This window comes from Pristiophorus japonicus, chromosome 14, assembly GCF_044704955.1.
Source record: "Pristiophorus japonicus isolate sPriJap1 chromosome 14, sPriJap1.hap1, whole genome shotgun sequence".
NCBI classification, from domain to species: Eukaryota; Metazoa; Chordata; class Chondrichthyes; family Pristiophoridae; genus Pristiophorus; species Pristiophorus japonicus.
Window position 1 is genome coordinate 100,632,561 of NC_091990.1, and position 24,392 is coordinate 100,656,952.

At 46.1% G+C, this 24,392-nt stretch overlaps 1 protein-coding gene across 4 annotated transcripts in view; it reads right to left on the reverse strand.

The window, feature by feature from the left end:
* LOC139279999 (protein phosphatase 1 regulatory subunit 12A-like) overlaps positions 1–24,392 on the reverse strand; it is a 286,266-nt gene that overhangs the window by 17,476 nt on the left and 244,398 nt on the right. For 3 of the 4 annotated variants that reach the window (XM_070899408.1, XM_070899407.1, XM_070899406.1), the window contains exons 13-19: positions 18,388–18,546; positions 15,138–15,236; positions 13,595–13,685; positions 12,979–13,146; positions 7,532–7,670; positions 5,487–5,614; positions 1,612–1,671 (exon numbers count right to left, since the gene is read on the reverse strand). In XM_070899408.1, coding sequence (XP_070755509.1) covers positions 1,612–1,671; positions 5,487–5,614; positions 7,532–7,670; positions 12,979–13,146; positions 13,595–13,685; positions 15,138–15,236; positions 18,388–18,546 — 844 coding nt within the window. Of the gene's footprint in view, positions 1–1,611; positions 1,672–5,486; positions 5,629–7,531; positions 7,671–12,978; positions 13,147–13,594; positions 13,686–15,137; positions 15,237–18,387; positions 18,547–24,392 lie in introns of those variants that run through there. The other variant, XR_011596579.1, reaches the window with a different exon arrangement.

A 24,392-nucleotide genomic window follows, 5' to 3' on the forward strand; every position in this document is an offset into this window, starting at 1 on the left:
CACACCCCTACACACAAACAAACTTACCGTGATGGGATAAGTATCTCACTGCCACCAGGGTGGTATCATTTCTGGGTACTTTAATGACTAATTCCTTCTTGCAACAGTCTCATCGCACGCTTCACAACAAAGGCTGCTTACTCCCACTGTAACATCTCCTGCCTCCATTCCTGATCTGGCCCTCCTGCCACGGAAATCCTCATTCATGTCTTTAGACTTGATTATTCCAGTGCTCGTCTGCCTGGTCTCTAACCCCCATCCTCCAGAAACCTCAATTCATCCAAAACTCTGATGTCTATATCCTATCCTGCACCAATCCCTGTACCCTCTCTCCACCGCCAACCACCGCTCCTCCCCAGCCCTACACCAACGCAAAGGCAAAATTTTGCAGATGCTAGAAATCTGAAATAAAAACTGTGAACGTTAACTCTTTCTCTCTTCACAGATGCAGCCTGTCCTGCTGAGTATTTGTAGCATTTTATGTTTTTAACCCCCACTCCTATCCTTTCTGACCTACAGAAGTTCCTGGTCTTACATGTCGCAAGTTTAACATTTTCATCCGTAATTGCCTCTTCCTATCTCTATAACCTCCTCTCGCCCGACAACCGCCTCCCAATGCCCCCACCCCACCCCGTAATCCCTGTTCCTGTGATTCCAGCCTTATGTGTATCTTCTCTTCCCTTTGCCCTACCATTGGTGGCCATTAAGTCCCACACTCTGGAATTCACTCCCTAAAACCCTCCACTACCCTCTTCACCTGTAGGCCATTCCTTCAAATACACGTCCTTACCGAAGGTCACCCCTCCTAATATCTCCTCTTTGGCTCGGAGTCCCTTTTCCCTAACGCCTCCATGTAGCTGCTTGGAATTTTATTTTAATACATAAATGTTCCGGATCCTTGCTCCATGTTGATTCAATGTAAGGATATTTTATCAGGCGTGGAGTCAGCATGCACAGAACACAGGAAAAAAAGACCAGTTGTGGGCAAGTGGCCAACAGGCTTCGTGTGACTCTGGAGAGGAATATGAAGAGGCAGCATAGGAAAGGGAGACCAAGGCCAAAAAATTGAGAGCACTGAATGTGGAAAAATAGCAGAGAGCTTGACTTCGCAAAAGTACAGCAGCTGAGGCAGAACCTCGCACTCAATGTGAAAAAAGTCATGTGTGAGTCAGGAAAGCAAAAGGCTGACTTAGAAAGTGAGAGACAGAGAGAGAGAAACAGAGACAGAGACAGAGAAACCACAATGCACGAGGGAGGCAGAAAGGCAGGGACTGATATGGGTAGGAGAAAAAGAGCAGTGGGATGAGGGAGACTGGGAGATAGAGAAAAACAGGGGAGATAGAGGAAAAAAATAAAAACACATAAAAAGACAAAAAGGGAGAAAGAGAGAGAGAGAAAGATAGACAGAGAGAGAGAGAGAGAAAGATAGATAGATGGAGAGAGACTGGAGAGGGGGGCTGGGCAGATGAAAGAGATTAGAATACACACAGAACCTTCTCCCGACAGAGCACTCATAAATCAGACGGCCATCCCACACACAGCTGCATCAGTCATTTTATGCTAGCCTTGTACGATAGAGTTTGGCAGTCACGATGGGTGCTTGATCCATACCTGCCTCTTCTGTGATCCCACCACTTCTTCACCATCTGAGTGATCCTGGTCGTTGTCATCCTGGACGAAGAGAGCAGTTATGTAAACGTTAAAATAGCCTGGAACAAGTGTCCTCAAGTGATGGACCGCAGTCCATTTCCAGACCCCAGAACTCTGTTACGTGAATTGCACCAGTTTCAGGCACAGGGTAAGATGAGCATTGAACTGTCAGCCAATTTTTGTTCCATCCACCAAAAGAAAGAGAGAAAAAAAGAGAAAGAGAGAAAGAAAGAGAAAGAGAGAAAGAAAGAGAAAAAGAAAGACAGCTTCTCAACCTCAGGATGTTCAAGTAGAAATGCACAGACGCACCAAAAAGCAGCTACAACCGTCAACACTACTGTAGTATATGCAAGCACTCTAGTAATGACTCCACGAGGGTTAGGGTATTGTACTTGAACTGTAGTGACCTTAGTCCATGTTTATTGTAACTCCTTGAGTGAGGACACAATAAGGTGAGCTTTTTTTTACACTTGGCTACCTGCAGTGTGCAGGTGACCCTTAGGTCTCTACCAGTGGCACCCTCTGGTGGTACAGGTATGGTGTATACAGTGTGAAGATACATTCAGTGGTCTAGTGTTACAGTACATACATTATACATACACAACAACACTCATCCCTAAGTCTTATGCCACAGGCTTTTGTACTGTGTGCTCTGGCCCTCGACTTGAGTGCCCAAAGCCCTTGTACTTTTTCTGTGCTTGGGAATGGCTCTCTCTCTGTGGACCTCCAAGTCCTTATTGCCACGACATTGGGAAGTGGTCAGCAGTGGACGGTTGTAGTGAAGGTTGTGTGGATTCTGGGTGTGATCCATGTGTCCATGGCTACATACATCCATTTCCCCCCCCTTCTATACATAGACCATGTGTGTAGCTCAACATCTGCATTGGCATACATGTACAGAGAATAAAGAATCGGATTGGTTATGTCACTGTTTTTGAGTTCAGCAGTGGTGCAGCAAGTACATATTACCGGTAAGGTACATACGTGGTATTGCGGTCTGGCCCCTGGGGTGTGGGTGCAGGTGGGTGAGGATATTTAGTGGTGGGCAGAGCCACAGGAATGTGTGGCCTCCCTGTCCTCCTTTGAGGGCTGCAGGGTCTCCCTGCTGCCGTTTAGCGGTGGTGGAAGTCTGGTCATCCCAGGTCCCGTCGGGAGGGCTGGAGGGTCCTGGCCTCTTGCTCCCTGTGCTGGCCCTGGTGCCCAGGGGGGTAGGGCCGGTCTGGGGCAGGGTGCTAGTGGTGGTGCCTGTGCCATCCATTGATCGCTGGCCCTACAGTGGGTATGCTCCCACTGTGTATGTGACCACCCTCCCTGGGGCATCATATTGGTCTTGCTTCCCACGGGAGGTTGCCTTTGGCTTTGTTGGCGTGCATGTAGGACCTGGCATCATATCTCATTTCATCATTAGCATTCATGATACTTTGGCGCCGCCATGGGACACCTGGACATCCACGCTGCCAATGACTGGGATGGTGTCTTTTGTAAAAGTGAGCAACTTCGCCTGGATTAGGAGCATTTTGGGTCGTTCGGCGGGATTGTCCCAGAGTTTTTCGAAGGCCATCTGATTCATCAGCGATTGGCTTGCCGCTGTGTCGCCCTCCATCGAGACTGGAACACTGTTGATTTCTACTTCCATTTTCCACGGGGAACTCTCGGTGGAGCAGGTATACACCCCATGCACCTCTTCCAGGGGCTGAGCCGCTTCATAGATTCTCTCTTCGTCTTCATCAGCACTGGAGCCCGGGTGATCGGTCAACTCTTCAGCGACTCGGTGAGTAAAATTTCTTCTACACATTCGCTCGAGATGGCCTTTAGTGTTACAGCCTTTAAAAGTATAGTCTTTGTATCGGCACTGGTGGGCCCTGTGATTTCCTCCACAGCACCAGCATGGGGCTAGCCGGTTGGCCCCATGTGGTGGACTCAGGTTGCGGGACATGAGGCAGCAGCCTTGCCTCTGAAAGGCGCCATTCAGTTCACTGTATTCGTCGGGTTAGGGTCCTAGGGGCGAGTCATCATCCTCTTGGAATCACAGGAATCATGAATGCCTGGCTCACTTTAATTGCCTTCTGCAGGATGACCATAGTGTCCGCAGAGAGCCCCTCATGGCCGACTCCAATAACAAAGATGTCCTTTGGTGCTTCGGTGAGGTGGTCGCCAAATCACACGGTGCAGCCAATCGTCTCAGGTCTGCAGCATATTTTGCAATTTCTTGGCCTTCGGTGTCGAACCGGTGTCTGGCTGTGAGGATGCTCTCTTTAGGTTTGAGCTGTGCCTGTATTATTGTTACGAGCTCCGCGTATGTTTTGGTTGTCGTCTTCGCTGGGGCTAACAGGTCCCTGATGAGGCCATAGACAGTGGGTCCACAACTGCTGAGCAGAATTGCTCTGTGTTTATCAGCCAGCGAGGTCGGGTCTTTTCCAGCCAGGTCATTTGCAATGAAAAAGTGTTTGAGCCGTTCCACAAAGGCATCCCAACCTTCCCCATCAGCGAATTGTTGAAAGTTGCTTAGGTTAGACATGTTGCGCTTGGAAATTCGTAATCTCGTCGCTAGTTGTAGTATATGCTAGTACTCTAGTAATGACTCCACAAGGTAAGGGTATTGTACTTGAACTGCAGTGACCTTAGTCCGTTTATTACAGCTCCTTGAGTGAGGACATAATGAGGTGAGCTCTCTTTTATGCTTGGCTACCTGCAGTGTGCAGGTGACCCTTAGGTCTCCGCTAGTAGTACCCTCGGGTGGTACAGGTATAGTGTATACAGTGTGAAGATACATTCAGTGGTCTAGTGTTACAGTGGATACATTATACATACACAACAACTACCATCACCGTTCAGAGTATTCTGCGTATTCATCATCAATTTAAACAGTGTTGGCCATTCTCATTCTTTCCCTCTTCACTGAGCATTCCTTATAATGAATCCCACAAAATACTTCTTCACATATTCCCAGCCGCTACCCTCCTTTACTGACCATTTCTCAACTGACGTTAATCCAGCTCCCTCACATTCTCAGGCTCAGTTACTCCTCCCAGCCAACACCAGAGATTATACCATCATTACCATAATCACATATAAAATAGAGTATGTTTGATTGCAGTGTAAAGGGCTGCAGTCGTTTGTAGCGGTGTGATTGCTAGCCGTGGTTCCGTTGAAGAGACCGAGGGGGAGAAACTTGAATCGTTTGCGTCTCCTGTGGATGCGAACAATTTCTCGCCCGGGCCGCGGGGACGCTGTCACCTCCCAAGAAATTCCGCGGAGGCGCAAAGCCAGTAGCACACTGGTGATGGTGACGTCATTGCCGTACTCAGCGACCTGTTTTCACCCTGGAGCGGCATTTCGGTAGTGCATGTGCGGCTGCCGCCGGCGATGACAACGCCAGCCTCGCGGGTCGTGAACTGGGCCGCACTCCGCTCCCGGGCCGAAAATTAAAGGGGAGGCGCGGCGCTGACATTTTGAAAAATGGCCGACTTACCAGTCGCGGCCTTGCCCTCCTCGCCCCATTGCAGAGCTCGCAGTGTACCCTCCCCTTTAATTAAAGGGGAGGGCCACGTGCACCCGGCCACATTACTCGGCGCTCCCTGTAGCACTGGACAATTCCCGCGCTTAGCGCCCCTGTCCTTCCCCGAGAGGAAGTGGAGCGCCCAACATTGCGCTTCACTTCCTCTTGACGTCAGTTATTCCATTTCACGACCGGAGCGGGACTTCATCGCTGGCCGCAGGAAATCCCGCCTCACCTCGGTTACCGCCCCCAAACGGGACGTAACCGAATTTCAACCCCCGTCTTTGAACAGGGTACCTGAACTGACTTACAATTCTCTCGAGTACTCAGTACTTACATCTGGTGATACGGAATGCACACCTGTCGATCTCCGCTTCCCCCTTGGCCGTCTCCGGTCCCTCAAACCAGATTTTCTGAACGATGAATCGTCGGATTCCTTCTCCTCCTCTTTAGCTTTCTCCAATTCTGCGGGAAAGATTCTAAACTGACATTAACCTTTCAGGAATAGCCCAGCATCCAGCAACGACACACAGAGCCCAACCATGCAGAGACACGCAGACCTCGACACACAGAGACATTTAGCGCCCGACCTGGAATCCCTGTACGGAATTGGGCCTACCACACCTCAAAGGAAGCGGAGCGCTGTCTCCGGTGCTCCACTTCCTTTGGGAGAGGTGCCGGGGCGGTCGCATGGTGCTGAGTCCAGCATTAACCGGATGCTCCGCATAGCGCTGACACGCTACATCGCCCCTCCCCTTTCATTAAAGGGAAGGGTTGCTGCGCACTCTGTATGGCCCTTTTATGGCCGCCACTGGACTATCAGGGCAGCATGAGACCGGGCCAGCAGCTCGGCACCCAAGACGGAGTGCTGGGCTGTACAATGGCGGCCTGGACCACGCTAGGGCCTCCAGCGTCGAGCCAACCTGCGAGTTGGCCGACGTAAAAAGACGCCGGTGCAGTCCTCCCCTTTAAACAGTGTCCCGAGAGCGATGTCCGCCACTGGCATTGACTTCCGCCCGCACCAGCCTCGCCGCCCGCGAGGCGGGTTTTAAGTGGCCGGAGCGGGGTCGCCGCGCACGACAATCAAATATCATCGGCAGTTGTACGGCGGCCCAGGGTGCTAACCGCTGGGTGCGGCGCTGTCAAGGCAGTGCCCCCCTTCGGGGCAATTTCCCAGGAGTTACCGCCCCCCCCCCTCCCTTGGGTGAAAACTGCCTTGCATCCCCAGAAGTTAATGGGGTTATAAAAAGGGACAATTTTGGCCCCAGAGTTTCTAGCAGGAGTCAATGGTTAGTGATTGGGAGCACAATCACTGGTTGATTTTTCCCTCTACTCCAGTGGGGTTTAGGCCAATTATAGCACCTCTATTACTGAAATAAAAACAGAAAATGCTGGAAATACTCAGGTCAGGCAGCATCTGTGGAGAAACAGAATTAATGTTACAGGTCGATGACCTTTAGTCAGAACCCAGCATCTGCAGTATTTTGCTTTGGTACCTCTATTACTGTGTGCACTGAGACCAGCTTACTCAGTGCAGGCTGATGATTGAAACTGGATTTTTCTGGCTCAATACTCACTGAATAAATTGTCTGAGGCACTGGGAGTGCAAGCCAATTATTAACACCCCAATGACACACATTAACCCTTTAGTCATGGAACACTACATGCCTCTTCACAACTAGTTCTATTCAATAATATCCAACATGGGAGTGTCAGAGATGGGATAATTCTACACGGACTCTGGATAGAGCAGTCTTGGTTGGCCAAAAGGCCTTCTCATGCTCTGGACTTCATGTTCGTAGATCTGAAGGTTTTTTTAAGATTGAACAGTCTGTTTTTTGATGAGAATGAATTGCCTTCAGTATTGCAAAAATTCTGCAGGAGATAGGGCACATATTTTTTTAATCCAACTCTTCCCTCCCTTTCTGAAGACGCTGAATCTCGAAAAGTATTAGGCACTTGCCAGTACATCACCCGAGTAATCATTCCTCACGTATCGGTGGACTATTTAATCATGGAGGGCATCAGACGTTGAGCTAATTCTGTCCTCATGCAATGCCCACATGCGGGCACTTTCCAGCAGGGATCACTGAATCATATTCTGCAGCCCAGAGGAACCGAGGGTGAATCTGTTGCCCTGGCTCAGATCAGCCAACAACACAGACCAGAGGTTGACACAGGGACCTTCCTGATCTGTCTGGCTGGGACCACAACAGTCAGTGCTTTAACTGACTGTTCCGAATAGCAAGGTCTGATCAAGGTTACTTTCTCTCTACTGCTCGGAAATGCTATGGCGATGCCAATTTGATGAAGCAGTTTTGATGTTACCAGTTTTGAAGAAGTATTAAGTAGACAATGAACACTTGAGAGATTTGGAGATACCTTTGTTGTCCAGTGGCTGTACAGCGTTGTGGCAGGTGTAGGCTGGAACGTTGAAACGAGTGGAATCTGCGGAATAGGGGGTGAGGCCCAGCAGATCTGCTTTCTGTAGGTTGGCCAATCTCGACCGCCAGTTCTTCTCCTGTATTGGGCAAGAGCATAGTGGTAACTAAGTGATTAATGATTAGCATTTTGAGGCATGGCCTGCATTTCCAAATAAGAACACCAAAGGCAGAGAATGCGAGCCAGAGCTACTGCTCAAGAGCACGAGGGAAAAAAGAATAAACACAGGCACAAAAAGGGTGCACATGCGGCAAGAGATGAAAAGGAACAGACCAGAGTGAGTGTGCAAATGAGAGATGAGTATCAAGCTCTAGAGACAGAGAAGAAAAGATAGAATTCAGCTATTTCTCGTAGAAAAGAAACAGTTGGTAACATTTTCACTGTGAAACTTGTCTGAAATAAAGCTTTGAGAAGTTGACTTCTCCAGCTATTCCGCCCTTCAACCAGATCACCGCTTATCTGCACTTGAGCTCTATTAACCTGTCTTTGATCCATGTTCCATGTTACCCTCACCTCACAAAACTCTATCAATCTCAGTCTAGAAAATTTCAATAGAACCAGCATCCACAGCCTTTTGGGAAAGAGTTCCAGATTTCCACTAACTGCGCATGAAAAAGTGCTTCCCAATTTCACTCTGAAATGGCCCAGTACCAATTTTAAGATTTCTCTATCAATTGGGACACACATAAGCCACTTAATTCATATAAACCACTTAATTTCCTTTAACTATCCTTCCATTATTTCTCAAAGAATTCAATAAAAGAGATATACATACACAGAAAAAGGGAATATGGATATGGGAAATGGCTGCCGCAAGCTAAATTCAGCTCGGGGATGTTTCTGGTGGTCCCCATTTCTGCCCTGCGCTGCCAACCATGTGTATGTATAACATAAGTATACTCCTTGTACACTCAATGTACAGTTACATAAGACTACTGCATGTACCTTCACACTGTATATACTATGCTTGTACCACCAGAGGGTGCAACTGACGGAGACCTAGGGATCACCTGTACACGACAAGTAACCAGATATAAAATGGAGCTCACCATACTGTACCCTCACTCAGGAGCTGTAATAAATGGAATAAGGTCACCACAGTTCAAGTACAACACCTTACCTCGTGGAATCATTACTAGACTGCTTATAGACATAATAACTGGCGACGAGATTACGAATTTCCACGCAAAGGTGGCTAACCTTGGCATGTTTCAACAATTCACCGATGGGGTAGATTGGGAGGCCTTTGTGGAAAGGCTCGAACACTTCTTTATTGCAAACGACCTGGCGGGAGACGACCCGGCCTCGTTGGCTGATAAACGTAGAGCTATCCTGCTCACCAGTTGTGGGTCCACCGTCTATGGCCTCATCAGGGACAACGACCAAAACATATGAGAGGCTCGTAACGGCCTGCGGTTCCAAGCAGATGACTCACCCACAGGACTCTAATCCGGCAAGTACTGTGAACCGACTGGCACCTTTTAAAGATAGGGCTGCTGAATACAGTCTCTCTCAGGGGAGAGAGAACAGAACCCTGAGTCCCACAACCCTGAGTCTGCCACATGGGGCCAACCGGCTAACCCCATGCTGGTGCTGTGGAAGAAATCACAGGGCCCACCAGTTCCCCCAATAAGACTATACATGTAAAGGCTGTAACACAAAGGGCCACCTCCAGCGAATTTGCAAGTGAAATCGTACTCACCAAATCGATGAAGAGTTCCGAGTTGATGAAGAATTTGCCAATCATCCGGACTCCAGCGACGATGAAGAGAGAGTCCATGAGGCAGCTCAGCCGCACGACGAGGTGTACGGAGTGTTTACCTGCACCACCGTGAGTTCCCCATTGAAAATGGAAGTTGAAATCCAAGGTGTTCCAGTCACGATGGAGGTGGACACAGGGGCGAGTCAGTCACTGATGAATCAGGTGACCTTTGAGAAACTCTGGGGCAATCCAATCGAACGACCTAAAATGATTCCGATCCAAGTGAAACTGCTCACCTATATAAACGACACCATCCCAGTCGTTGGCAGCGTGGATGTCCAGGTGTCCCATGACGGCACGATGCACAAGTTACCTTTGTGGATCGTTGCTGGTGATGGTAATAGGAAGAAGATGGATGAAAAAGATCCATTGGAGCTGGGAAAACCTTCAACCTCCAGCGATCGACATTCTCTGCAGCCCCTAAGTTGGATCCAGCACAGCACGTGAAAAACCAACCGCCCAACTCGACTGCGTGGAGACGGCCCAGACGAGATGATCCAGCCAAAACGACCCGACCTCACCTTCCAGGCTCCAGTGGCCGGACTCCGGAGGAAGAAAATCAGCGCAGAAGGCAACTTCCCTGCTTCCATGGCAGAACCTGGAGAGTAAAGGATCACCGCAGCCTACCTTGTGGAGAGAAAGAAGATGGCGCCCGAACCATGAGGTGAAGCGCCTGAAGTAAAGATGGCGGTGGCCAGATGACAAGAGGCAGTGTTGATGGAGCAACACATGATGCCGAGCAGCCAACCGGATTAGGGTAAAGATTGCAAGGCCCTCTTAAAGGAGATCGGCAACCCATTAAAGGGACAGTTCCACTCTTTATACAGCGATGCCGGTGATACATATGTAAAAAAAAGATTTAACTTACAATTTCAAATTTGTAAATGTAACTAACTATGATAAGTCAGGTGATTGCGGTTGGAACCAATGTATTGTGAGAGTAAACGAAGTGATGATGTGCGATGCCAGGATTTACATGCGTGCCGACAAAACCAAGGGCAGCTTCCTGTTGAAAGCACCCAGGTCCAGCGAGCTACCCGACCATGTAGCCTGCGTCTCCGGGACCAATGTGATGCCCCAGGGAGCGTGGCCACACACAAAGGGAGTATATCAGCTGCAGGGCCGGCGATCAGCGGACAGCAAAGGCACCACTACCGGTACCTTGCCCCTGATCGGCTTTACGTCTCTGGCCACCAGGGCCAGTACCAGGAGCAAGAGGCTAGCTTTCCCAACGGGACCTGGGATAACCAGGCTTCCACTATTGCTGAAGGGCATCAACGAGACACCGCAGCCCTCAAAGGAGGACAGGGAGGCCACACACTCCTGTGGCTCTGCCCACCACTAGGCAACGGCAAAGGCCCTGAGACTCAGCCAGGTGAGTGATCCGAGCTCACCCAGATGGCAGGGGGCGCAGTGCGCCATCAGACAACCTGGACACAGTCCGGTTACTCTGAAACTAGCATCCTCACCCACCTGCACCTACACAACGCAGGGGCAAGACTGTGATACCACGTATGTACCTTACCTGTAAAATGTACTTGTTTCACTACTGCAGAACCCAAACAGTGATGTAATTATTCCTATGTTCTTTTTTGTTCTTTCTTTCTGTACATGTATGCACATGCAGGTGTTGAGCCACACACATGGTCTATGTATGGAGGCGCGGGGGTGGGAAATGGATGGATATAGCCATGGACACATGGATCAAACACAGAACCCCCACTGCAACCTCAAACTGTCCACTGCTGATCATTTCCCAATGTTGTGGCAAATATGGAATTGGGGGTCAACAGAGAGAGAGCCTAGCCAAAGCATAGACAAGGTGCAAGGGCTTTGGGCACTCAAGTCGAGGGCCAGAGCACACAATGCAAAGGCCAGTGGCACAAGACTTAGGGGAGAGTGATGTTGTGTATGTATAACATAAGTATACTCCCTCTACACTCAATGTACAGTTACATAAGACTACTGGATGTACCTTCACACTGTATATACTATGCTTGTACCACCAGAGGGTGCAACTGGTGGAGACCTAGGGGGTCACCTGTACACAACAGGTAACCAGGTATAAAAGGGAGCTCACCTTGCTGTACCCTCACTCAGGAGCTGCAATAAATGGACTAAGGTCACCACAGTTCAAGTACAATACCTTACCTCGTGGAATCATGACTATAGACATAACAGCGGTGCATCATCAGTGCGCATACCGCCGGAACCCCCCCACCTCCCATGAAATTTCGCAAGAAAAATGCTCTTGCCGCCGAGCAGTGCCCCCAACAGTGGTGTCGGTGTACCTCATCTACTCTCTCTCTGCCCTGGCTGTGCGGTGGCCATTAAAGGCGAGGGCCCAATGCCGCGGCTTCCTTTAATTATTTTTGTAGTCGGCCAGACTACTGTGCCCCCGGATTCGGTCCCTCTTGGTTGCCAGGCTGCTGGCCCGGCCGAAATCCTCCCTGGTGGCCCAGTGTCCAATCGTGACTGATGGACGATTCTCTCAGATTTAACAGAGGCGAGATACGTGGTGATGCAGACACGCAGTGACGTCACCACCGCTCTGCTGCTGAGTGACAGCGGCGGAGAATCCACCCTGCTTCCACTTCCCTCACCAGCACTTACCGCTGCACTTCCGCTCCCTTTATGACCGACTTCCTGGCTGATTCAAAAACAAAGACAAAGAGGTAAATTTCACGAAAGAGGGGACCACTTCCAAAACGGCGGTAAAATCTCTTTAAAAAAAGGTAAGTGCGCCAGCTTTCCGGTGGGACTAAATTTCGGCCCCAGTGAAGGACAGAATTATAGAGAGGTGTCAGAGATAGAGATCTACAGAGATGACTATGAGAGGAAATGTGCAAGATAAAATGGGAGAAAGCGAGAGTAAGAATTAAGCAGAGACACAGTTACAAGAAAATAGTCAAACTTTTTTTCAAAATTAATTCTCTATAGCAAACCCACAGGAGATAATCTGTTATAATCTTAAATCATTACAGAAAAAATAACATAGCATCAACAATAGCAACAATAACTTGTATTTACATAGCTCCTTTAACAAGTAAAACGTCCCAAGGTGCTTCACAGGAGAGTTATCAAAATAAAAGGCACCGAGCCACATTATGACAGGTGAGAGGTTTTAAGGAATTTCTTAAAGGAGGAGAGAGAGGTGGAGAGGCAGAAAGGCTTAAGGAGGGAATTCCAGATCTTAGGGCCAAGGCAGCTGAAGGCATGGCTGTCAATGGTGGAGCGATTAAAATTGGGGATGTACAAGAGACCAGAAATGGAGGAGCGCAGAGATCTTAAAGGGTTGGAGGAGGTTACAGAGATATGAAGGGGTGAGGCCATGGAGGGATCGGAAAAAAAGCATGAGAATTTGAAAATTGAGGCATTGCTGGACCAGCCAATGTAAGTCAGTGAGCACAGGGCTGATGGGTGAGCAGGACTTGTTGCAAGTTAGGACATGAGCAGCCGAGTTTTGGACAAGTTCAAGTTTATGGAGAGTGGAAGATGGGAGGCTGGCCAGGAGAGTATTGGAATAGTCGTGTCTATGGGTAACAAAGTCATGGATGAGGGTTTCAGGAGAACTTTCGTACATTGTACACGTATCCAGCCATCTGTTAGTCACCCACTCCTTTACCTCATCCTGACTGGTCCTGCTGTATCTGTACTTTGACGCCAAGTCTTTAGCTTCTGCTTCCTTCTCTTCTTTTTCTTTTTCTTTTTCTTTCTCCTGTTCCGCAGCTTTTTTCTCCCGGTGCAGTCCAATTGTTTTCTCGGCCTCTTGTAGGTCTGTCAGTGTGACACCCTGCAGCAAAATATGAGGAATAACAGGAGCTACTTGGTAAGGAGCAGCAAGATATGTACCGAGGAGCCCTGGGATACATGGTATGGAACAGTGTGGTGCACGGTGAGGTGTGACTGAACACACACTTTCCAATATCTGAGAAACGCCATATAAAATCATCATTAAGGTCAGCCATGAACAAGTCTCTGCTCTGTTCATACTACTGCTCCATGTTTTTAATATTCCATATGTAAAGCACAGACTCCATATCTAATATCTAGGTCTACCAATTTAATTTTTTAGGTGGAAAACTAAGCTTTGCTTTTAAAACTCATGCATTTTGGCAGCTGACTTACATTTTAGAAATTTTCTGGACCCGTCACTCAGTATCAGTACAGACAAAAATGTTGCGAAGGGAAATGGAACCTTAAGCAATGTTGGGCCTGAAGCTGAATTCTGTTGTGCTCACCTGTGTGGATCTGCGAGACTGGCGGGCGTGTCGCGAGCGTGCCTTCCGCTGCGCTTCAGCTTCCTCGTCACGAACTGGGGTGAGGTAGGATCTGGAAATGGGGAAACATTGCAGACAACAATAATTCTAAAGTCAGCGGGTGCGAGAGCCAATAATAGTGGACATTATTAGGCAGCAGGGAAGGAACTTTAGGTTCGAGATCACCATTCTCCATATAACTTCTCCCTATTCATTTTGCAGCTCACGCACCACCTCCCACCCAGCCCACTCCAAAGTCATGCCCTGCCCAAATGCAAGTTATCAGAACAGTGTAGAAAATGTGACACTCTCATTCGAAAAAAAACATATACAATTTGTAATGCAAAGAAAGATAAAGGGGTAAATTTTCATCTCCACTAACTTGGCAGTAATCTGCATGCCCTTTATAGAACGGGTCTGGTTTTCAATGGGATTGAAACCTGGCGGGTTCTATAAAGTGCAGAATATTCACCTGTCCGATTACCACCCTGGCAATAAAGACACGAAGCTACCCCACACGGTCAGCTCACACCATGCAGTTAGTTTCAGGAACTGAATTGTGGCAGTCACCAACACAGTGGAACATTTTTTCCTCAACCCAATGCCCATGTCTGCCTGCCTTCAAGCAGTAGGGAGATGGAAAAGGGGCCAGAGACCTATTGCGTTGGGACTGTACCCCTTTTACGTATGATGTGCTATTACCATCTGAAACAGGAGAGCGTTTAAATCGAATCCAAACCATACACAAGTGGCAACATAATATTTTCTGTATCAGTTACTCGGTATTTTGCCCGGCGGACATGCACAGAAACCCTTGAAGTGTTCAACCATTGCACTGCAAGAAAACAGGAGTTGTGAGCATTGAGTGAAACCTGAAGGAAGTTCATCAAGTAGAGTGGTATCATCAATAAGAGAGCAAATAGGGATGGATGGTAAGATTGATAAGGGGAAAGAATGGATTGCGAGAGCAGAGCCTTGAATACCCTCTGAATTAATGAAAAAGCATGAAGCATCAATTAGAGCACACATAATGTGATTTGAGAAAAACGTAGATAACCAGAACATAGTATTGGTCAGATGGCAAATATGCTGGTAACATGGTTAGAAGTGCATGGTGCCAGACCCTGTCAAAAGCTTCAAAGATGTCCATGGCAAAGGCAAATGATTAACCAAGTTTTAAGGAGCAGAGTTCTTCAGGTGAGTAACACAGGCCAACGTGATACCAATTATTTCAATGTAGAAGCAATTTTGTGCTGTGGGTCTATGCCCATAAGGACCTGGGTTGAGACTAGCTAAACTCATGTCGGGTAGGAGCCTTAAAGCCTCCAGAGCTCCATTCTTAAAGGGATCCTGCTGGTGGCATACACTTTAATATCAATCAAAATCCTTTGTTTCAGCAAAACTATAACTGTTAACTGAGTGCAGAAAGGAGTGGCAGTCAGTATATTCAAAGCAGCAATGTTTGAGCACATGGCTCATTCTCAAGCTCATGGTCTCATTCGAGCATATCACTTGCAGCTGGTACCTGCGTCTCTCCCGGTTCTCAGTGCCATAACCAATGCCTTGCGTGGTAGGAATACTCTCTTTCTCCGTTCCATTTCCAGCTTGATTTCGAGTCAGAGAGCTGAGGGTGTGAAGGAACAAAGACAGACTTGTGAAATGAGTCTTCTCCTGCACCATGTACAACGTGCCACTTCAGGTCCTTGACCAAATTTTCATGACACACACTAACACTGGTGTGGTGTGCACAATATCATCCTGTTGACAAAGTGTTAACGTCTGAATTGAAGTCCAGAGCAAGGAATAACTAAGTGAGGCTCCAAGCAGCAAATCAATTAAATCAGGTTTATCCAGCTAATTTTGCCTCCTTCCCACTGATGGTATCGACTGGGTAGACTCTTTATCCACAAGACCATCAAGGGATCTTGAAAATCTTAAACAAACTGTTCATTCAATATGGGTTCCAATCGACTGGTTATCTTTGTGTAGTAACTGGCTACTGCTCAATGGCTAATTACCTCTGAGGCTATACAACTGCTTGTTACCTTTGCACAGCAATGGTTACTATTATATAATTGCTAGTTAGCACTCTGAGGTGTTACTGCTTTTTTTTTTAAAAAGAGGAAAATGCCATTGGTCCCCAACAAACACACCCCTATCAGACAGATCTCAATCTCACCTGTGCACCATATGCCTCAATCCCTTCTCACTCCGGAAGCATGGTCGATTGTTTTTTAAGCCCACTTATAGTAATAGCCTCCCTTAGTTACTTATTCTACAAGGCTATTATATTAAATTGGATTCTGTTCTTACTGCTAAAGAACTCATTTTTTAAACTTGTGGCCCTTAGCACTTGAACCCTCCACCATATTCAACTTAGTTTTTCTTAACAAATTTTTATCAAGCTTCTTAACTTTCAAAGTTTCAACTGAAATACCTCAAAATTTCCTCTTTTAGGAAAATGGTAGGGAAAAATTTGACAGCAATATTTACAGCTGCAAAATCAGAGAGTGCAAGGTACTCTGCTCACGACCTAAATTCCTGATATTGCAATCATCTTCACTGCCTGCCCCTGTAACTTCTCAAAAAGGCAATTGTAATCACATCTTCTAATTCCTCAGTTCCTTAAATGATTCAATGATTTTTGCCTCCACTACCCTACCTGGAAGTCCATTCCATGTTTAATCACACTTTGCCCAAAACACTTCCTCACATTCATCCTAAATGTTCCTCTTGCTAATTTGAACTTTCAACCCCTTGTAGCCTTACCACGGTTGTGTTCAAATTCCAGAGTTCTCTTTACCCATTTTATTTCAAATACCTCGATGAGGTTCTCTATTACTGACATTGAGGTTGAATAGTCCAAATTTTCAAGTCATAAAATCATTCCCACGATTAGAAGTGCACACAGTATTCCAGGTGGGACCTGACACCCTTTATACCGCCACCATACATGATTTGTACTCCATCCTTATGATATTGTACCCTCAGCCTTATTTACCCTGGTTACTGCAGCTCAACACAGTTCTGATGGTTTCGTGTGCACTTACCTGCTGGGAACCCTCCTCCGATGAAGTTCCTGTCAAACGCTGCAGAGTTGAGCGCGGCATAGTGGCCCACAGATCCCAGGGGCGCACCGCATGCGTAAGCATACCTGGGATCACATGGGCCAGGGATCCAATCAGCAAACAAAAGGTCTCGCATTCACCCACTATTACTCTCCATTTAAACTTCAGTACTTTGAAAATATACTTATATAATGTGCAGAATGCTTTGTTATTTTGCAAGTCATCTTCATTTTATTTTTTTTTACTGAGAATAATGCTATCTTCAAAAATCTATTCTTTGTTCGACAATAACTTAGGGAAACAACTTCCAAACCTGAGGAATAAAAAAAATTATATTTCTTTTCATGGCCAATAAATATAATTGCAGTAATCCTGTGGGTCTTATGTAAACATTCAAGTAAAATTCAGCAACTTTCTATTCGCATCCAAAAATAAAGATCGAGGATATATGCTAGGCTACAGTGGAATAGCACAACAATCATATTCCACACTTGCTGTACTTTGCATCTCATTTGAATACTCAAGCATAATTGCTCTGTATTGGTCTTGCAGCATTCAACAGTAAAACAGCCTGCGGTTTATTCTAGTTAAAACACCATTTATGATTATATTTTGGAATAGTTTCCTGCTTTGATAGAGGCTGTCATTGCCTGTGTTTTCTGAGGTGAGGTGCATGAATATGATGTTCTATCGCTTCCACCAACCTTCTTACACCATTGAAGGTAATAACTAACCAAGGCTATTGTAAGACAAGATAAAGTAATCGGACATGTTTCCATTTCCGGCCTGAGAATCGCAGACTTACTCAGAACAACACCCACCTGATGGTACATTTGAAAAATTGGCTTGTAGTTTAAGCTTTTAAAATGAAATATATACTTGGATTTCCAAAAGGTATCCCCTTTCGCTGTTTGCACCAGCCATAACATTTTCATATGTAATTGCTGGGCAATTAGCTAGCAATTAGGATTTCAATGTTGGAGCAGATGATCTGTCAAGTCAGAATTTGATAGATCTCAAGTTCATGATTTAGCACATGCTCGAAATCCCAAACTTGCTGTCCATTTCAAAGGGCATACCGACTGCAAAATCTGCTCCATAAATTAATCCACTATCCCCACATTTCTTTCCTGTTCTACGTGCTCAATTTAACACATAGGTGCTTCTTTTACATCTATTCATATTGCAGTGCATCTGCTAGCTACTACCCCAGTTATTTTTAATTTATATATTTTAAATCCTTCTGAATCTAGTTATCACTAGCTTTCAACTAACTGGTATCTTGGAAAGACGACACATTCCAACTCCACCATTACATGTCACCCGTTGCCTGCTGTCCCTGCCCATCAAAGGGTATACAGTCTGAGTTATGGATTCTTCCAATCAATTCTGCATCAGAAAGAAAGAATGAAGGAAAGAACGAGAGAGAGAGAATGGGAGAGAGAACAAGGAATAGTGAGAGAGAAAGAGAGACAAAGATGGGAGAGGTAGAGAGAGAAGAGTTTGGTGTAAATTTTCAGTGTTAACTAAGTTTTAATGTTCACCCTGATGATGGAAAACTACAATTAGACACAGGGCAGGAGTGGGGCAGCTTTGCAGTGGCCTATCACAGACATGGCACAGCTTCTCCATGGGTCATGGGGACCTTAACCACCAGATTGCAGAAGGGGAAAGGATGACGCTAGCATAGTGCTGAGGCAGTCTTACCGGCTTGTGTAACTGCCAGCTGTAGATGTTGTCGAGATGCCCGTGCTCAGGCCCCGGCTACTGGCAGGGTTGGAGAAGGTGCTTGTGCCGGAGACCGTAGTGACAGACCCTGGGGCGGAACTGCTGGCAAAACCCTCCTGTCTCCTTCCAAAGGACGAGCTGCAAGAAGAGGATATGGAGGAAAGAGATTTATTTGAAAAAAATCAGACAGAGAGCACATCAGATAAACAGCACTGAGCTATCAATGAAACCCAATGGGAAAATGGAAGTGAATGGCTGGTGCAGTGGGTTAGACACTGCCCTTTCACCTCTAGGACCTAGGTGCAATCCAATCCAGACTGGCAGGAGCCTGGTGGGAAACAATGCACCAGCTTCTTGTCCCACTTGAACTTCTTAGTCAAATTCAATCCTAGACACAAATCTCCTCGACGTGGATGTTAACACATTGATCTCACCATCTCCTCTCTCTCTCTCTTTTGGATCGGACTCTTATCCTGTTAATGTGGTTCTCTCTTGGTAGCAAAAGGATTTGCTACCAAGAGGGTTTTATTTCCTGCAGTCAAGGCTGGAAAGTAGTAGCTTTCAAAACAACTTTGGGATCATTCCGCCATCCCAAAGCCCTCCGTTGTACAGTTATGCAACAGACAAATTATTCATCCCTCACCTCATTATGTCGCATAGAATGATCCAGCAGACTCTGAGCAAAGGCCAGTGCCCAAAGCTGTGAACTCTGCAGGCTCCTATATTTCAGCTAATGCTCAGTGTGTACCACCCCGCAAGATATGATTGTGTCCAACTACGGGATCATAAGAATATTGAACAGGATCATTACAAAAGGGTGATTTCCTCCTCCCCAAATTACTGACTGATTTTAGCCCAGTGTCACTGAGAAGGGATTTGACTGGGAATCCAAGCCAATGCTAATCCAAGCAGCATGGCCTTCTAACAATGCAGTAGTACATCTGCCACACAGTAAAACATTTCGACAATATGATCAGTACCTTTTAAATACGCCGATGTCAGTAGAAGCAGAATCAGAGTTAGTAACTTTATAGCTTGAGGCCGCACTTGAAATTGTTCTGGAACGAGTTCTGAAGTCTTGTGCACTATAACTGCGGCCTATCGCTCTCAGGAAGAAGTGACTAGTGAAGCGGCAGAACAGTATACAAACATGCAGGAAGAGAACAGCACAATAAATACATGAACTCACAGATCGTACATACAGAGAAAGACCACAAGAACAGAAGCACAGGTCTGTCATACATAGACTGACAGGTGGTATATACATGGAAGGACAGTCCGTGCACACACAAACTGACACTTTGAAGCACACGGATGGCAGGTTCCATATAGTCAGACGGACAGGAAGGGCATGCTACACATACAAAGACTAAGCACAGTAAAGAAATAGATTGACATGTACTGTGCATAAAGGTGCATATACCATAACTACACAGACAGACACAGTTACTGCATGGACTGATACAGAGCAAATGCACAGGATAATACATACAGTAAATACAGACTGACATGCAGAATAAATACAAATTGCAAAAAAGATAAAGGCATTATTAATGCAGAGCAAAGGTTGATCACTGGATGAGGCAGTTACACTAATGTGCTGGCACACTGAAATTAAATCCATCAGCACACACAGTGCAGCAGAATCAGAGCTAAGGAGCAAGTGAACTATAAGTACTACACATGGATAGTAATGAAACTAACACAATTCGGGTGAAAGGCAGGCAGGCAGGCAGACGAGATGTGGCAAACACCCAGCAGAAGGATTGTTTCTGAATAACCTGCAATGTCAGACCTGCCCATTGGGTAAACAGGCACCTGATGTCGTTCCCCTAAATACACCACAGCAGTCAAGAGCAAACCTCGCAGTTAACAACATTCTTACCAAAGCATTAAAACTTTAATGACTGGAAGTTGGAATGTGGATATTCATATTACAGCCAACACTAGCAATTACATTCACTGCTTTGTTCTCAATCTGTTTATGTCACCGTATCGGTTACATCAAGAAAAACTGAACTGAAAAAAATATAAAACATACTAATAGGGCATCAGGTGGGAGAGGCTGATATTAAGAAGGCACTTGAACAGTATCATTAAAGATGCAGTCAGTAACATAGGGCACGAGCTGAGGGGGTGGGGAGCGGGTAGAGTTACAGAGTGTAATGGTGAGAGAAATCTGGATTAATATCAACATATAATGAATGATAAGGGAGTGGAAATAAAAAAAAATCTCATGCCACCCTTCAAAGAAAAGCACTGGCTAACAGCTGTGACAATTGTGGCTCAGTGGGTAGCACACTCGCCTCTGAGTCAAAAGGTTGACAGTCTAGGCTAACAGTCCAGTGCAGTGCTGAGGGAGTGCCGCACTGTCGGAGATGCCGTCTTTCAGCTGAGAGGTTAAACTGAGGCACATCTGCTCTCTCAGGTGGACGTAAAAGATCCCATGGCACTATTTTGAAGAAGAGCAGGGGAGTTATCCCCGGTATCCTGGCCAATATTTATCCGTTAATCAACATAACAAAACAGATTATCTGGTCATTATCACATTGCTGTTTGTGGGAGCTTACTGTGCACGAGTTGGCTGCTGTGTTTCTCATATTACAACAGTGACTACAATCCAAAAGTACTTCATTGGCTGTAAAGTGCTTTGAGATGTCCAGTGATCGTGAAAAGCGCTATATAAATGCAGTCTTTATAACATTCCTCCCTCAAGCAACATCACTAAAAAAACAGATCATCTAGTTACTCATTCACATGCTGTTTGTGAGACCTTGTGCGCAAATTGGTTGCTGCATTCACCTACATACCAAGAGTGACCGAACTTCAAAAGTAAATCAGTGATTGTAAAGTGCCCTTGGATGTCCTGAGGATATGATGAAGCACTATTTAAATACATATTTTTTCTTTACTTTATTTGGAAGAATGTTAAATGAACAGGTTATGTGAGGTTAGGACCTGACGAATGGACAGCTCAGAGTCTGTCCAATACAGAAACACTAGGGCTAGATTTTCGCTGACTTTGCGAATGGGTTTTCGCCGCGATTTGACCCTCCGTGGTGAAAACCCGGTCGGCGGGATCTTCGGACACATCTTTGTGGCGGCACTTCCAAGTACTGCCGGGGAGAGGTGCGCCGATGTCAAACGGCGTGCAACGTCGTGGAATATGTTACCATCGTACATTTGGCATTCCCCGCCACACCCAGAATTGCGACAGGTCAAACCTGTCGGTGCAGCCCTGCCAGCAGCGGTAAATATGAAGACCTGCAAAAATGGTAAATTAAAGTTTTTATTTTAAAATTATTTTTCAGCGATTTAGTAGATAATGGTTTTTTGAATGTTTTTTTGCAATTTTTTCCCCTCCTCCCAAGCAGCGCAACCGGTCCCGGACTAAAGCTGCCAAAAACTCACGGTTTGCGCCGTGAATCCTCTTGCAACACCGACTTTTAGAAGTAAAGGCCGAAATTTAGGCCTAAAAACGGTAGTACAGCGAAAATGATAATTTTGGTGTAAAACTACCGTTTTCGCCGACAACCGAAAATCTAGCCCCATAGAGTGTCTCAAAAAGATAAAGAATGCAAAGTACTGCTCTCTGGTATACCTGTAGTATTTAGAAAAGGAGGGGAGTTCACCAAGAAAACTGTAGATCTGAATGACCGTCTGGAAACAATGCATGAGAACATCAATAGTGCCTTTCTCAGTATATGTTTCAGAGAGGGAGGGAGAGAGAGGGAGAGAGGGGAGAGAGAGGGAGAAAGAGAGAGAAGAGAGATGGGAGAAAGGAGAGAGGGACAGAGAAGGACAGGGAGGAGAGGGGGAGAGAGGAGAGAGAGGGGAGGGAGGAAAGGGGGCGAGAGAGGGGGAGAGAAGACAGAATAGAGCAAAAAGCTTTGTAGGCTTAATTTTAACAGATATTTTACAAAAACATTTAGTTTTGAGCCATATAATTTAAAAACTATATAATAAAGCTTGAGGTGAGGAGAACATTTTTGAAGTGAGCTTTAAAAACGTTCAGCTGCTGCTAGACGTTTAGGTCCAGTTTAATGAGAAAGAGCTGAAAGAACCATTGGATGCATTCCTGGGAGAAACTATTAGATGGGTAAACAAAGGTTACAACCATAGAATGATGTTGAGCGTGACTATTGAAACATGTGGCTGACAAGATATTATCTCACTGTTACCAGCATCCAAGGTTGTTGATGTAGACAGAGTTTAAAATGGGATGCGAAAATAGAACGTTCAGTTCATGCCTTATCCCGAGTGATCAGACTCCATCGAGCATCTTCTGAATAACATTGTTTTAGAATCAGTGTGAATCTGTGTTGGATTTGTGGACAAACAGGACATCTGGCAGCTGTGCCTCACAACCGAAGTGCAGGAACTGTGGGGGGAACTGTGGGGTAAACTGTGTAACCTTCAATCTAACACAAAGCAGTGCAAAGTCTTACACACTGGAAGTAAAAAATGGAGACATCATTACTTAATGAATAGTGTTGAACAAGCTAGAGAGAGGATGCATGAGATCTGGATTGGTAGCAGACTCAACATTAATCATATTCAGTCACTGCAGAACAGCAGTTAACAATATAAACAGGTTGTTTAACTATATTGCCGAAGTCTTAGACCGTCATGCTGAAACTGCTCTGGTCAGGCTGTGTCTTGAATATTGCATTCAGTTCGGATCACCGAGGAACAAGGGAAACATCCAAACCCTGGAGAGAAGGTCGACGAGGTGAAGCATTCGTGTCAGGGGAATGAATTACAAGGAAAGGTTAAAAAAAACTTTAGACTTCATCCTTGAAAAAGAGGCAATGAGAGGAGATATATCAAGGTACTGTTGACTAGAAAAAGTTAATGAACATTATTTCCAGTTAAATCACAGCTGCAGAACAAGAGTGTATACATACAAACCAGTAAAAGGTAAGTTCAGGACTGATGTCAGGAGGCACTTCTTCATACAAAGAGGGATAAGGTAAACAGTTCCTCAGGGCACCATCTTCAGCTGCTTCATTAATCACTTCCCTCCATCATAAGTCAGAAGTGAGGATGTTCGCTGATGATTGCACAGTGTTCAGTGCCATTCACAACTGCTCAGATAATGGAGCATTCAGGCCCGCATGCAGCAAGACCTGGACAACATTCAGGCATGGGCTGATAAGTGGCATGTAACATTCGCGCCACAAAAATGCCAGGCAATGACTATCTCCAACCACCTCATTTTGATTTTCAACAGCATTATCATTGTCAAATCCCCCACCATCAATGTCCTAGGGGTCACCATTGACCAGAAACTTAACTGGACCAGCCACAGAAATACTATGGCAACAAGAGCAGGTCAGAGGCTGGGTATTCTGTGGCGAGTGTCTCACCTCCTGACTCCCCAAAGCCTTTCCACCATCTACAAAGCACAAGTCAGGAGTGTGATGGAATATTCTCCACTTGCCTGGATGAGTGCAGCTCTAACAACACCACATCCTGAACAAAGCAACCTTAAACATTCATTCCCTCCACCACCGGCACACCATGGCTGATGTGTGCACCATCTACAAGATGCAGTGCAGAACCTTGCCAAGTCTTCTTTGACAATACCTCCTAAACCCACAACCTCTACCACTAGAAGTATAAGGGCAGCAGGTGCATGGGAACATCACCACCTCCAAGTTCCCTCAAAGTCATACACCATCCTGACTTGGAAATATATCGCCGTTCTTTCATTGCCGCTGAGTCAAAATCCTCAAAATCCCTCCCTAACATCACTGTGACAGTACGTTCACCACACAGTCTGCAGCGATCCAAGAAGGTGGCTCACCATCAGCTTCTCAAGGGCAATTAGAGATGGGCAATAAATGCTGGCCTTGTCAGTGATGCCCACACTCCATGAGTGAATTAAAAAAAACTAGGGATGCCATGAGTGGTTTGTTTGGAAGGATGAGCTAAATGGATTCATCATATATATATTTGGGAACCTATGGGGGAACATTGCA